The following is a 15,748-nucleotide window of genomic DNA, read 5'->3' as shown; positions in this document are numbered from 1 at the left end:
TCCATTCCTGTCCCATGGAGAATGGTGAGGTTAAACAGGAATGTTTGCATTGGGACCATTCCCTTTATTGGCAATTCTGCAATCCACATCATGGAGGTTCTCCTCCAGTTAATCTCATTTAACCCTGTTTTCCCTCCTGTATTTCCCTCCCCTTCTCTCCAAATGCTGTCAGAGCTGTTGGCAGTGACAGCACCTGGCAATGGCATTAATTGCTTATCTGAGGATGAGGTAACAGCACAGGCTGTTAATTAAATTTATCCCTAAGGAAACCAGAGGACCCCTGCAGCCCTGGGAAGGGAGAGTGCAGAGAACTGGCACCTGCAGGTCCCAGCTCCTTGCCCTTCCCAAGCTGGCAGCATCCAGAGGCTCAGGTGTCACCCCCTGCCTGCTCAAGGCCTGGCTGGGTCTCCCTGCAGCATCTCCAGCCTGGGGACACCAGAGGACAGCTGGAAGTGGATCCAAAGGCAGCATTGCTGCTTTGGGTTGTCCAAAGGCCACCCTTTCACCAAGAGGACAGGGACAAGCAGAGGAGGGACAAATTTACAAGTGAGACAAAGTGAGTCCTGTTTGGATGCAGAATTGAAAATAAGGGTCAAGGTGCAAAGGACTGAATGGAGCAAAATATGGGAAAAGTGACAATGTCAGCACCCACCTCATCTTCCAAGCAGGATATGGCTGATGAAAGGAAAAAGGGGGAAATTCAGAGTTGGTTAGACATATTTCTGCAGAGAATATCATAAATGGCTTTAAAGTGGAAGAGAGTAAATTTAGATGGGAAATTGGGAAAGAATTGAGGGTGGGGAGGCCAGAGAAGCTGTGGCTGCCCTGGCAGTGTCCAAGGCTGGGCTGGATGGGGCTTGGAGCAGCCTGGGATGGTGGAAGGTAATTGAACCTGAGATGAGCTTTAAGGTCCCTTTGAAGGCAGACCATCGTGATTCCATGGTTGCATTAAATACCCCACACACACTCCCAGCAGAGAGCCAGCAGTGCTGCTCAGGGAGCCTCTGGCCTCTCTTGTCCAGTGCCTGTTTGCACTGGGGCTGCCACCAGCCATGGAATTCTGCTCCATCTACCCCAAGGATGGGACTCTACCCCCCTCTCCCAGCTCAGCCCCATCTTTTGGAGAAGGAGCTTTTCATAATGTCCTGTCTGACCTTGTGGTCTTTGCCCTGTGCTGCAGTGTCTGGCACCCTGGGAAGTGTTTGAGCCAATCTTCAGCAGGTGCAGTTAGATCCCCCCTTACCCAGTATCCCCAGTTACCCCATCCAGCTCCTCCCAGCTCTCCTGCACCCTTGGATGACCATCTTGGTGTCCCACCACTGGATATCACCCTTGAATTGGGCAACCCTAGCCCAGCCATGGCTGCATCCCCAGTGCCTGGCAAGGGAAAGGAAAACACCTCCCTCAGTGTCCTGGCCATGCTCCTCCTGGAAATTGTTTACTTTATTCTCTCTGAGATCATATCAGTGGGATTCATTTGATGTGGGTTTGGAGTGGGAGCAGCACTGTGGTGTGGGGCCAAGGCACCCCATGGGGTTTGTGGGTTGATGAGTGGGAGCAGGGACACAAAGAGCACAGATCCCAAAAGCAGGGGGAGGGACCCCAGACCCACAGAGGAGGGCAGGAGCAGGATGTGGCCAAGGGGAAGCTGCAGAGGCAGCCCCCAGCCCTGGCCCCACAGGAGAGAGGAGCCAGAGGGGAGATAAGGATGGGGATTTAAGGCTCCTGGCAGAGCCTGACAGCCAGGGCTGCCTGCTTTCCATCAGCCTTTAAAAATGCCTCTCTGAGTTCAGGGATCCCTGCTGCCAGGAGAAACAGGGCCAGACAGAGGGGTGAGGAGAATCCTTCCTTCCTCAGAGCCCTGGGCTGGGCTGGAGGTGCCATTGGAGGGACTTTCATTGCAGGAGGGAGCTGTTTGCTCAGAGCTGTTCCCAGGCACTTTGGGATGCAGGGGAGGCTGGCTGGAGCCTGCCCAGCTCACACTGAATTAATTACAGAGTTGGTTAGAGGCAGTGAGGCACCAAGGAGCAGGGAACCCCCCTCCTGCACATTGGCCAAAGGCTTTTCCTGAGCCCTGGGTGCCTTTCCCTGCTGAGGTGCCAGCAGCAGAGGTGGCCTTGCCTCCCACATCCTGCAAGAGGGCAGGACCCTTCCCACAGCATTCCCTTCCCTTCAGAAGTTCCCTCCACCATCCTTGGGCTCCCCTGCAGTTCAGTTTATTCTGTGATTCCTAAACCATGTCCCTTCCCAGCAGAACCAGCTGGCCCTGCCCTGGGTGAGAGAATGGGAGCAAGGAGCAGGCTGGGCACTGCCAGCCTGGCTGGAGGGAGGCACAGCAGTGCCCCAGGCTGCCTGCAGAGCCATGCCCAGCATCCCTGATCTGTGGCACTCAAAGCTCCTGTGAGCCCCTGGTGCCATCCCCTGGGGCTGGAAACCACTGCAGTGATGGGGACAGAGCCACTGGCACCCAAATCACCCTCCAGGGATGAAAGATGCTTGGATAAAGTAGAAATTTCTGTGCTTTTGCTGTTTCAATTCCCTCTTTCCAAGCAGGGATGTCCTTGCTTCAAGCCTAATTAAAAGCAGCAATGTCCCAAAGCTGCTGTCACCTCCCAGGGCAGGAAACTGGGGTGTCCTCATGTCTGTGTCAGGAAAAGGTTTTTCCCTTAGAGGGCACTGCCCAGGGAATGGGCACAGCCCCAAGGCTGCCGGAGCTCCAGGAGAGTTTGGACAATGCACAGAGGCACAGGGTGGGATTTTTGGGGTGTCTGTTCAGGTACTGATGGTCCTTGTGGGTCCCTCCCAGCTCAGGATGTTCCCTGGTTCCAGCACATGGTGAGAACATTCCCATTGGTCAGGCAGGAGGGGTTTTAGCCCCTCTGTGAAGATTCCACTTTTAATTTGCTGTGTACTCTGGGTACAAGAAATTGGGTGGATTCCTAAAGAAAATCTGTTTTCTTACCCAGGCGAAGATCTAGAGTTTTGAACACAATGTTCTTTTATTTTACTGTTGGAAGTTGTCATTACTTGAGGAATATAAATCAATTTTAAAAAGGACTTTGCATCAAATTTCAGCAATTTTCCTGTCTTTCCACATGATTTCAGAACATTTAACTTTGGAGAAGTTCTGATTTTTTCCAGGATTATTTTATCCCCTGCAGGACCTACTGGGGAGGAAGGGACTTGCCAGAACTCCTGGCTGTGTTTTGGTGGCTCATGGAAAGAGTTTCAGTGTGCCAGCTTGGTATTTTTATAAAAACAAACACTGAGCCTCAGTTTTTATCCCTCTCCAGCCATTGACCTGTTCCAGGGCCAATGTGGGGAATGTTTTTATCCCTTGGAGCAGTCACTACACTCCACAGCCTGGGCACTTTTTGGATGTCTCACTGTCTTGATGCAGAAGCAGCATTATAGAAAAGCAGCTACTTTGAAAATAAACCTCAGGAAGGTGAAAGAGGCCCCTGTCTGAAACCATCCTCACTGGAATGACCCTGCATTTCACCCAGGCTGTCAGATGAGAGCAATTTTATGTGTTGGTCTTTTGTGTGTCTCAAATACTGGTATTAGTGCAGGCAGCCTGTTATCATGTCCCCATCACTTCTGGGGAATGCAGAACTGCCCAGCCACCTCTCCCAACAGCTTCACTCCCTCTGGGATGGGCTGGTCCCAGGGAGGTGGGTCAGGGATGGGAGAGGGATCAATGCACAGATCCATGAGCATGAGGAGAATTCTGGTTTTCAGCAGCTCCTTTGAGGAAGAAGGGACAATGCATCAGGAAGGATGATGGAATTTTTCTATAGAGCTTTTATCATTGAAAACTCAGGATAATTCTGGAGGAAAGGAGATGAAAACTGAAAAAAAGGAAAAAAAAGAATCCAACCTTTTTTTTCCCCCTTTTTCCCAAATAAAAAATAGCAAATTCTTAGCAATGGCTCTTGCTCACAGCAACCCCAGTGAATGTTTTTCCCAGGCTGTTTTCTGATCTGCCTCATTCCTGGGAGCCTTGGCAGGCAACTGAAGGTGAAGTTTGTTAAACTTGTTCCAGCTCAGGAACCACCTGCCTCCCCCCAGGCCCTTCAGGCTGGGTAGGAATGAACAGCAGCAGAAAGTCACAGCAGGAGGAACCACACAGGAGGAAGGGTTAGAGCTGAGCTTTTCCTTGGGCTCTGGTGACCCCTGGCCTTGGAAGGGACTTTGTGGATGTGATTTTATTATTTTATCCATATCTCTTAGATATGGATCTCAGTGTGGTCCAGCCTTCACCACCATCTGCTGCAGGCACCCTGTGGGACTGGACACACGTGGGGTTGGGTGGCTGCTGCTTATGGAGCATCTTCTTCACCTGTGAAGGGCTCAGAGCCCTGGAGGGAGAGCCCAGCCCACTGGCACTGCTCAGCAGAACCAGCAATTTATTTGTAACATTGAGTCAGAAAATCATTAATGTTGGAAATGCCCCCATAGGATCATCAGCACTGCCATATCCCCAAGTGCCACATCTACAAAGTCATGACAAAACTCTGTGGAGTTGCAAAAGGACCCTGAGAGACAGCATGGCCAGGGAATGAGAAGGCAGCTGGAATTCAAAAGACTTGAGGTGTTACAGATGGGAGAAAACAACCCCAGGTTCATGGGATGGTGGAATTACAGAATAGTTTGGGTTTGGAGGTGCCTTAAAGACCATCTACTATGAGCAGGGACAACTTCCACTAGAGCAATTCACTCAGACCTGCATGAAGATGAGCTGAGAGTTGGCCCAGTGTCCCCCACAACTCAGATCTTGGGGCTTTCACAGTGGTGGTTAAAAAAAAAAAAGTGGGCATTGCTGAAAAAAGAAGAGAATAAAATAGTGAATGTTGTTATGCAGTGTGGAGCATGACAGAGGTTTGGACAACTCTAGAGGTCATGGACCAGGCAGATGGGGATTGAGTGTCCATCAGCAGTGGAAATGTGGGGTGGCATCAGGAATGACAGCTTGGCTTCAAGCACAGAGCAGCAGTGTGTTCCTGCAGCATGTGGTTACAGCACAGGCTCTTTATGAGAAAACAGGTGCAGGACATTTGCAGGGAATGAAAAAATGAGTGGGAGAAACACCCACGTGGGGTATTGAGTGCAAGGAGCTCTTAGAAAGGAGTGGGGAGGTGTTGTGGGCAACATCCTACACCTGAGTCATGCCCTGCTCCTTGGGTGGCTGTGGAATCACAGAATATCCTGACTTGGAAGAGACCCACAGGATCAAATCCAGCCCTTGACCCAACAATCCCACCCTGGGCATCCCTGGGAGTGGTGTCCAAACTCTCCTGGAGCTCTGGCAGCCCTGGGGCTGTGCCCATTCCCTGGGCAGTGCCAGCACCCTCTGGGGGAAGAAATTTTCCTGATCTCCAGGCTAAACCCTCCCTAGCAGTCACTGTTGGTGGGAAATATCCATGATCTGACCTAGCCCAGTCACCCACATCTTGGCAGTGGCTAAAAATCCCCTTTGCACTGGTGCAATCCCTGTTCTGCACTCCTGGTTGGTGAATGGGGACCATCTCTGCTCCTTCTCTCCTGTGCTCCCTCCAGCTGTCAGCATTTCCTCTGGACCCTGCAGAGCCCCTGGGGTTATTCTGGCAGCAGAACAATCCTCTCACTGCTCACCCTGCTCTCCTTCCTTTGCAGGCTGCCCCTCGGGGACATTCAAGGCCAGCCAGGGGGATGAGGGCTGTGTCCACTGCCCCATCAACAGCAGGACAACCTCAGAAGGAGCCACCAACTGCGTGTGCAGGAATGGATATTACCGGGCAGACGCCGACCCCCTGGACATGCCCTGCACCAGTACGTGGGCTGGGAGCTGGGAGGGCACCAGGGGGCAAATGGGGTCACTGGCACTGCCTTGGGGTCTCCTGAGTTCCCCACAGCAGGACATGTAAGGGGTTTAAAGTTCAGTTTTTCCCATAAAAGGATGCAGGAGGTTGCTTGCTGAGGTTTGCAAGGTTGTTTATTGGGTTTTATCTAAGAAATTCTTTCTCTAGCTAACAGTGGTTTGTTCAGCATGGAGATGTGAGGCACACTGCTTGTCCTTGGGGCAGGACTTATCCTTTATACTACAAATTACATACTTAATATTTACCATTACTTTCCATTGTTATTACACTGTCCAACTCTGTCCCAGACCAATCTAGTGATGCCATCCTGGCACTAACATGGATGGCATGAAGAAGAAGAAAGAAAAGACATACCACACCCAAAATCCTCCATCTTAACCTTAAACTCCCTGATATAAACATTTCTAAAAATTCACTTTTCTAACAAAAACTTGTAATTCTTCCTGCAATTATGGTAATATTTTCCAGGGACTTAAATCCAGTCCCCAGGAGTCCTCTGAGACCTCTGCCAGAGGGGTCTCAAGGCATCCAGGGAAACCTGGACTCCCACAATCAAAGTACTAAAGGATGCTTGACAAAGGTTTCTGTCCCACTGGGGTTTTGGGGGACACTACACACAATAACTGGTAAATTTTGGCAGGGATGTCACACAATCAAATTAACCTGGGGTAAGAGCAGTGTTTAATTAATTAATTAATTAATTCATTCATTGTTGCTGCACACATCCCTCACACTGAGACAAGCACCCAGCTCAGCTCATGCTGAGTAATTTTGGGCATTTGGGTCCATATTAACTTGCATTTCCTCTGGATATTTTGCCCACTCACTTTCCCAATTTTTTTCCTCAAAAATTCCTGGATTCTCACTGGATTTTGGGGCCATTTTTTGTGCAGATGTTAGGAGTTTTTCTGTGCAGTTTCTCAGGGATTTTTGCATTTCTCATTGTGAATTTTTGGGCATTTCTCTGGGTTTTAATGCTGAATTTTCCCTGATGCCTTTCCTTGGAATTTTCATAGATTTTAGGTGTTTTTGAGGATGGGGATGGGTATGGGGATGGGTTTGGGGAGGAGGAGGGTGTACAGCCATCTCACACCTTCTTGTCTCTTCTGGATTTTGTGCCCATTTTTTGTGCAGATGTTAGGAGTTTTTCTGGCAATTTTTTTGTGCAATTTCTCAGGGATTTTTACATTTCTTAGTGTGAATTTTTAGGCATTTCTCTGGCTTTTAATGCTGGATTTTTCCTGATGCTTTTCCCAGCAATCCTTGGAATTTTGGCTGAGTTTAGGTGTTTTAGTATGGATTTCAGGAATTTTGGGGCCATTTTCCCTGTGATTTCCAGGCTTTTTGGGCCATTTTAAGTTGCATTTCCGCTGGATATTTTGTCCACTCACTTTCCCAATTTTTTCCTCAAAAATTCCTGGAATCTCACTGGGTTTTGGGGCCATCTTTTGTGCAGATGTTAGGAGTTTTTCTGTGCAATTTCTCAGGGATTTTTGCATTTCTCAGTGTGAATTTTTTGGGTATTTCTCTGGATTTTGATTCTGAATTTTTCCTGGATTTTTCCTGATGCTTTTCCCAGCAATCCTTGGAATTTTGGCAGAGTTAAGGTGCTTTAGTATGGATTTCAGGAGTTTTGGGGCCATTTTTCGTGTGATTTCCAGGCTTTTTGGGCCATTTTAAGCCACATTTCCTCTGGATATTTTGCATGATCACTTTCCCAGTTTTTTCCTCAAAAATTCCTGGAATCTTACTGGATTTTGTGGCCATTTTTTGTGCAGATGTTACGAGTTTTGTGGCCATTTTTTGGTGCAATTTCTGGGGGATTTTTACATTTCTTAGTGTGAATTTTTGGGCATTTCTCTGGGTTTTAATGCTGAATTGTTCCTGATGCCTTTCCTTGGAATTTTTGTAGATTTTAGATGTTTTTGGGGATGGGGATGGGGAGGAGGAGGGCATGCAGCCATCTCACACCTTCCTGTCTCTTCTGGATTTTGTGGCCATTTGTTGTGCAGATGTTAGGAGTTCTTCTGGCCATCTTTTGTGCAGTTTCTAGGGGATTTTTTAATTTCTCAGTGTGAATTTTTGGGCATTTCTCTGGGTTTCAGTGCTGAATTTTTCCTTATGCTTTTCCTTGGAATTTTCATAGATTTTAGGTGTTTCTGGGGATGGGGATAATGATGGTGATGGGGATGATGATGGTGATGGGGATGGGGATGGGGATGGGGATGGAGATGAAGATGGAGATGGGGATGGGGATGGGGATGGGGATGGGGATTGGGATGGTATGGGGATGGGGATTGGGATGGGGATGGGGATGGGGATGGGGATGGGGATGGGGATGGGGATGGGGATGGGGATGGGGATTGGGACGGGGATGGAGATAGGGATGGTGATGAAGAGGAGGAGGAGGACATGCATCCATCTCACCCCTCCCCATCTGTCCCCTTCCAGCCATCCCCTCCGCCCCCCAAGCCGTCATCTCCAGCGTCAACGAGACATCCCTGATGCTGGAGTGGAGCCCCCCTCGGGATCTGGGGGGGCGCGAGGACCTGGTGTACAACATCATCTGCAAGAGCTGCGGGGCGGCGCGCGGGGCCTGCACGCGCTGCGGCGACAACGTGCAGTTCACCCCGCGCCAGCTGGGCCTCACCGAGCCCCGTGTCTACATCAGCGACCTGCTGGCACACACCCAGTACACCTTCGAGATCCAGGCTGTCAACGGCGTCACCGACCAGAGCCCCTTCTCGCCACAGTTCGCCTCCGTCAACATCACCACCAACCAGGCCGGTAAGGCCCCGGCCTGCTCGGCGCCGTGGGTGCTGTCTTAGGGCAGTGCTGGGTCAGCCCCTGTGGGATGGAAGGGGAAAAAAAGGGTGAGGTGTTGATTGTTTTAGGTGGGTATCATGTCTAGGTAGTGGTGGTTCAGCCTCTGTGGGATGGAAGGTGTTCTGGTTTGGAGGATAGGTGTTTGCTGATAAAGGCAGGAGCTGCACTTTGAAATGGAGAATGTAAACACCCTCCCTCCAAATTATTATAGTTTTGAAATTAAGGGGCTCTCAGGCAAAGATAGGGAAATTAGGAATAACAGTTCTTTACTAGGAAGATTAAAATAGAAATACAGTATTACAAAGAACAATCCCAAAACACTGCCAGAGTCAGAATCCAAGCTGACACCCGTCAGTCAGTCAGGGTGGTGGCAGCAGTCCCATTCCATGGTGGCTGCATCCTCCTGCAGTGGCAGATGTGGTTCAGCTGGAGCAGTGCTCCTGGAGAAGGTGCAGTTTCCTCTGAAGGTGCAGGGATGATGTGGAAAGGTCTGGTTTTCCTCTGGGATCCAGTGGAAAGAAGGTGCCTTGGTGTCCAAAATCTCAGTTTTTCTCTGGGTAGGAAATGTTTGGCTCCTGCCCTGGCTGGAGCATCTCCCAGTGGGATGATGGAATTTTATCAGTCATGCCCTGGGACTCAATGGCCATGAACAGGAGATATCTCCTGGAGGGAGGATGGGCTGTGGAAAGATAAAGATGATTGTCCAGCTGGTTTAAAGATGGCCCATTAGCAGATAATTTGTGACAGGAGATCTGGGTCACTGCCCCACCCAGTTTTTAACAATGACCTATTAACAGGAGATCTCTCCCACAGGGATAAGAATCGCTGCCACACCCAGTTTTTAACAATGGCCCATTAACAGGTGATACCTCCTGGATGAAGGGTGGGTCATGGGAAAGATAAAGATGATTGTCCCAGCTGGTTTAAAGATGGCCCATTTGCAGATAATATGTGCCAGGATATCAGGGTCACTGCCCCACCTGGTTTTAACAGATGGGGACAGAATGCACATTGCTGGGTACATCCTGTATGGCAAACCAAGACAGAAGGGGACAAGAGGAAAGCTGAGGTGCTGCTTGTGGTGATGATAGAGCCCAGTGATTTCTGAGTGAATCTCAAGCCCTGGTTGTGGAAATGTCCCTTATTTCAGTGAAGAGCTGGACGTGCCCCAAGGCAGAGCTGCCTCCCCATGATGGCAGAGGACAGAACAGCTCGTGGCACTGTCCCCTGGTGTCACAGCATCACTCTCCAGTGCTGGGTCCTGCCTCAGAGCCATTGCAGGCACCAGCAGAGTGTTGCAGACACACTCCTGGTTCCTGGGCAGGGAAGGGGAGGAGGCTCCAGCATTTTGACAGGAGCTGTAGTCCCTGTTTGCACTGTAGAGAGAGCCAGGACAGGCTGAGAAAGCAAATGAGAGCTGCACAGAAGAGAGGCTGGGAGATGCATGTTTGGGATAAGGTCTGGGCATCTGCTCCAGTTCCTGTGCCACTGCAGAGTCACTTGGGGAAGCAGCTGAAGCACAGAGCAGGGAGGGTTTCATCCAGCATCTCCAGCTGTGTGCAGGGTGCCTGTGCTGGGGGAGGGATGGTCAGAGTGGCTCTAGTGCTGCTCCCAGCAGTGCCCTGGCAGCTGTGCTGGTGGCAGGGAGCCCACTGAGCTGCTGGCCAGGGGCTGCCTTCCCAGCCCACCTGGAAGCCATCTGGAGCTGGGCACAGGCTGGGGCTGGGGCTTGGCTTAACAGGATTGAGGTGGAAGGGTGCCAGGGAGGCACAGCCCTGCTTGGGAGCAGGAGAGATTCTGCTCCCTCTGAAGCTGCTCTGGACACTACCTGAGCCCCAGGGCTGAATTTGGTGAATGGGTGAATTGCCTGGAGGCCACGGTGTGTTCTGGCTGTCAGGGGTGGTGTGTGGAGTAAAACAGCAGTAGGGCAGGTGGGCATCACTTCCAGAGGGTGAGGACAGAGGCAGAAATGCCTCTGGGTGAGCCACTATGGTTCCCTCTGGTCTGGAGTTGCCTTGGGAGTGAGCCCAGGGTGTTTTTGGAGCCCTGAGGGCAGGTCTGGCACAGGCTGAGCTGTGGTTTGGCTCCAGGCAGGGACAGGTGTGCCCCCAGGAAGGAGAGGATGGATGACCAGCTCCCTTCACCTGATGGAGATGGGGTGGCTGTAATCCCACTTGGAGCTGGAACGGGGCTCTGCTCCCCTCCCACCGTGGCCCTGCAGTATGGATTAATAATTTGATGCTCAGATTTTGTACTTGCATTTCTCTGCTGTGCTTGAACCTTCGTGGCTGCTCCCACCTGAGCAGAACCAGCAAGCCGAGCTGCTGGCGAATCCTTTTCAGTCCCCTGGATCCTCCTCCTTGTGTTTTCCTGGTTTGACACTCCCTTTATTATCAGGGCTCACACTTCTTAGCCTGTGTGATGTCTCTCTTAATGTATCTATTCATTAGCACTAAACACTAACTGTCTGCTTGCTAATTCCTCTGTAATTAGAGGCTCTGAATTCTTCTGCTTACCCTGGGCACCGCCTGGCAGCCTTGATGTAGATCATTAGCAGTTGGTAACAGAAGCTGCAGACACAAAGGCAGAGCTGGGACAGGAGAATGGAGGGTGTTGGGGGAGAGGAGAGGGAGCAGAGGGAGGATGAGCCTTCTCTGCATGGAGAGCCAGCTGGGACTGCATTGTTGGATGTGTGATGGGTTGTGCTCCTGCCACAGCTGGACAGTGCCCACCCCACCCTGCAGCCCTGCAGGGAGCAAGGAAAACCCCCCTGGTTCCCCCAGGGGCTCAGGGGGACCCTCTGTGCTGCAGGACTGAGGAGAGAGACCTCATCACCTGCAGCATCCCAAACCTTCAGGTGTCACAGTTCTTCAGCACCCCCTTTTTTAAGGGCCTGGAGAGCCAAAATAAGGGGGGCTGGCTCCCCCCTGCCAGAGAGCAGGGTTGGATGGACTGTTGGGAATGGAGGGTGAGGAGGCCCTGGCTCAGGTTGCCCCTGGATCCCTGGAATTGCCCAGAACCAGGCTGGATGGGGCTTAGAGCACTCTGGCATAATGGAAGGTGTCCCAGCCCATGGCAGGGAGTGGGAGCTTTTATGTCCCTTGCAATCCAAACCATTCCATGAACCCAGGAAAAATCTGCTGTGAGAGTAAGAAAACACATCCTCTAGATCAGAGGGAGGGAAGGATCTGGGTGTGGCCAGGTGGGTGGCACAGGGTGGGTGATGGTTTGGTGACCATCATCCCATGGCTGTGACCCCTTCCAGCAAACTGGATCCCCATAAACATGATCCTGCCTTCCTGGGCAACCCCTTCTGCCACCTCTGAGCCCAGGCTGGCTTTTCTCTCTGCCCTCCTCAACCTCCAGCTTCACACTGTGCATCCTCAGCTCACCTGCACTCCTGCCTCTCCCACTCTGAGCAGCACCTCATGCCCCAAAGCTCAGCATCCCTTCAGGAGTGAATCCAGGGCTCTCCATGTGCCACAGTCCTGTCTGAAGGGACTGTGACAGAGCCTGGGTGCCACCAAGAGCCTTTTCCCAGCCATTCCTCAACAGATGAGCTGTGCCAAAAGGGTGGCTGAGAGCCATCCCAAGGGGTCAAGGAGCTGAGCCTGGCCCAGGGCTCTGGATAACAACACTTGACTAATGAGAGCCATGCCAGGCACCAGCTCTTGCTGGCAGCCTCTGACTACTAAAATGTGGCTGTTCTTTGGGAGGGGTGAGGGTGCTGTGAGGGTTTGCAGGCTCCATCCACACTGGGGACAGGCTGAGTGTCCTGGGAGAGCTGAGGGAAAGGGCTCCATGGGCAGGGATGAGTTAATAGCAGTGGGAAGGGCATTTCTTGCTGAGGAGGGAGGAAAAAGCCTTGGGCTCTGGAGTATCCAGAAAGAAATTCAAGACCTCCCAGTGGTGGTGGAAAGAGAGCATCCAGGCTCTTGGGAATGTGTCCCTTTTGTGAGCAGCTCTTGTCACAGGGGATAAGGAGGGAGGATTAGTGCTGATGTCAGAGGCTCTTGGCTGCAAACAGAGCCACAGAGAGCCATAAATGGCCCTTACAGAGGGAACACAGGGAGTGTGTGGGGAAGGAAATCACTGTCCTAATAAACCCAGCAAGATGATTTCTCCCCCTCTGTAGATCCAGAAAAGTTGTTGATTTTTTTGCATTATTATTCTGGGTGGAATTTTACAGCAGTATGTGACAATATGGTGATGTGGGTTAGGGGACAAGGTGACATTCAATCAGAGGTCAGACTTGATGACCTTGGAGGTCTTTTCCAATCTTCCATGATTCTCTGGGTCTCTTGGCCAGGAAGATGTGCAGTTCCCCCTCTGCCCCAGGTGCATGCCAGGCATCAGTGGGGTTTGAATTTCAGGCTGTCACAGCCCAGGCTGTGCCCCAGGGTCACTTGGGGAGGGGCCCTTGAGCTCAAGGACAGTGACCACAGTCCAAAGCAGGGACATGGGCCATGCCCTGCTCTGCTGGGGTCTCCTAGCACTGCACTGAGCCCCCTGATGCTGTTACAGACCTTGAGGAGTTCACCCACAGATCCTGGGATGTGCAGAGCACCTGAAAGGAGGATTTATTTTTGCAGCCATGGTCCCAGAGCTCTGCTGGCAAAGCAGAGGGGCACAGAGAGGTCAGGGAGCAGCTCAGGTGAAGCTGGGTCTGACCAGAGCTCCTCAGCAGCCAGCCCAGCCTGCTGTGTGCCTGTCACATTAGTGATGCTGCTGGCTGGATGGGACAGGAGACTTGTACTGCCTGGGGCACAGGGAATCTTGCTTTTATCTTCTCACTTTCACTGTGCATCACAGGATGTGTCTGGCTCCCTCCTTGTGAGGGAGGCCCAGCAGAGCCTGTGCTGCTCTGGAGCAGTGGCTCCTCCTATTCCCTCTCATGCTGCTCAGCTGGGCCCTACTGCAGCCAAGAGTTATTGTCTGTGAAACCAGAACCTGAGAAAGTGCAGGAATTACCTCAAAGGGCTGGAATGAGCTTTCCAGAGCTTCAAAGCTCTGGGTATTTGTTTATAAGAGAATCCCAGAATGATTTGGGTTGGAAGGGACTCTAAAGTCCTGCCATGGGCAGAGACACCTTCCACTAGACCAGGTTGCTCCAAGCCCTGTCCAGCCTGGCCTAGGACACTTCTAGAGATGGGAATTTTCCTCCAATTTAGTCCTGACTTTAGCCAAAAAAACCTTTCAGGAAGAGAATTAGTCTTGAGCCATCAAGAGACAAGCAGCCCATGAAGTCCAAGCTTTTTTTTCCCAAGTAAATCACTGATTTTCTAAGGAAATACAGGAGACTCTGTCTGTCAGGACACCAGTAAAACATTTGATTTGGAAAACTGCAAGCTGCAAGTGGTTCTGTGAAGTCTTTCCAGGAGCTGCATAAATGGGAGACCACAGTGACCTGAGTGGGAAAGCCTCAGCTGAGCTGAGGTGACTGAGGTCCATGAGAAGTAGTTTCCTACTTCTTGATGTTTCCATACCTGGTGGAGTGCTTCTTGTGCTGAAAACTGACAGCAAAGGGGGAAAAGCAGAAGTTTCCTGAGCTTTGGAGGCATCTCACACATGGAGGAGTTGCCCTGTGTGACAGAGCAGGCTGGAGGGTCTGCTGGGCTGGGCTGCTGTCCTGAGGTCACTTAAATCCCAGATTTCATCCTTTGGGGACTTCCCTGGATGTGTTTCTCTGACAATTCAGCCTAGTCCCATACTCCAAACCTCCTGAACCCTTGACATCCTCCTGGCTGCTTCTCTTAGCCCAGTGAACACCCAGACCTTGCTTTCCATGGCCCCATGTCACCATCCTGGTTCCATCATGTCTTCTCTCTCTCGTTTTCCATTCACCCACACTCCCATCTTCACCCTGGCTGCCACCAGAACATGATGTGGCATTTGCTGCCCTCCTCCCCTCTCTTGTTGTCCCAAACTGTTGCCTTCACTGCCCCCCCATGCCTGCAGCAGCTGGCAGTGGGTGCCCAGGGGGGATCCTGCCATGCCCAAATCTCTTCTCCTGTGCCACTGGGGGCCATCTGCAGCAGATGGCAGGAGCTTTGCCAGCTGCTGCTCTTCAGGAGCCTCTTCCTGCCCCTGTGGTGGGCACTGGGGGGATGTTGGCAGAGCAGGGGCTGGGCTGCACTGCTGCAGCTTCCCAAGCAGATGCCCTTCCCTGCCTGCCACCATCTCTGGCTCCTCCTCCTGCTCACTCCCAGGCTTCCCTCTTGCATAAATTACACCCTGTGTTTGAGGATCATTTTTTCCCACACCTGCCTGGGGCTTCAGAAACCTGTTCCAGTGCATCTGGAGCTGCCTTTGGTCAGAAGACAAGATTCTGTCTGTGATGGATGGGGTGGAAAGTCCCTTCTGCTGAGCCAGGGGCTCCCCCCAGTGTGCCACATCCCTGCTTTGTGCTGGGAGCTGATGGGCAGGCTCCAGCTTCACCTTTTCCTCCTGAGTTCCAGATGGTTCATTCATCTCTCCTGCTGCCCCTGGCAATCACAGCCCTGGGGCAGTGCCCTGGGGCAGCTGAGGAGGCTGGCAGGCTGTAGGGGTTGCTGCAGCTTCCTGGATGTATCCTTCAGTGATTTTTGGGGTCCCTGGGGATTAGTGGGGTCCCTATGGGAAGGGATGAGCCTCTGTGTGCCACTGTGAAGCAGGAAGATGCTCACAGTGCCTGGCCCTCCACAGGCTGCTCTGGGGCTGTCCCTGCCCTGGCAGCTGCATTGCTGGGGCTGGACAGGGAATGCTCTTCCCAAGAGAAAAAAAAAAACCAGTATTTCCAACATTTTCCCCTCCACACGGGGAACCTTGTGGAGTTTGCCATGCAAAAGAGCCAGGGAAGAGGCTCAGTCATAAATTAGCAACACTTAGTGGTGCTCCAAGGGCTGGAGCCCCTCCAGAGCCAGGCTGGGAGAGCTGGGGGTGCTCACCTGGAGAGGAGAAGGATCCAGGGAGAGCTGGAGAGGGACTGGGGACAGGGATGGAGGGACAGCACACAGGGAATGGCTCCCACTGCCAAGGGCAGGGCTGGATGGGATATTGGGAAGGAATTGTTCCCACAGGGT

At 51.8% G+C, this 15,748-nt stretch overlaps 1 protein-coding gene across 4 annotated transcripts in view; it reads left to right on the top strand.

The window, feature by feature from the left end:
* EPHB2 (EPH receptor B2) overlaps window positions 1-15,748 on the top strand; it is a 123,656-nt gene that overhangs the window by 70,872 nt on the left and 37,036 nt on the right. For all 4 annotated transcript variants that reach the window (XM_079326068.1, XM_079326066.1, XM_079326067.1 and 1 more), the window contains exons 4-5: window positions 5,656-5,811; window positions 8,313-8,648. In XM_079326068.1, coding sequence (XP_079182194.1) covers window positions 5,656-5,811; window positions 8,313-8,648 — 492 coding nt within the window. The remainder of the gene's footprint in view (window positions 1-5,655; window positions 5,812-8,312; window positions 8,649-15,748) is intronic.

The sequence above is a fragment of the Erithacus rubecula genome, assembly GCF_903797595.1.
Source record: "Erithacus rubecula genome assembly, chromosome: 24".
NCBI classification, from domain to species: Eukaryota; Metazoa; Chordata; class Aves; order Passeriformes; family Muscicapidae; genus Erithacus; species Erithacus rubecula.
The sequence above is the reverse complement of the archived record's forward strand: the minus strand, read 5'-3'. Positions and strand labels throughout refer to the sequence as shown.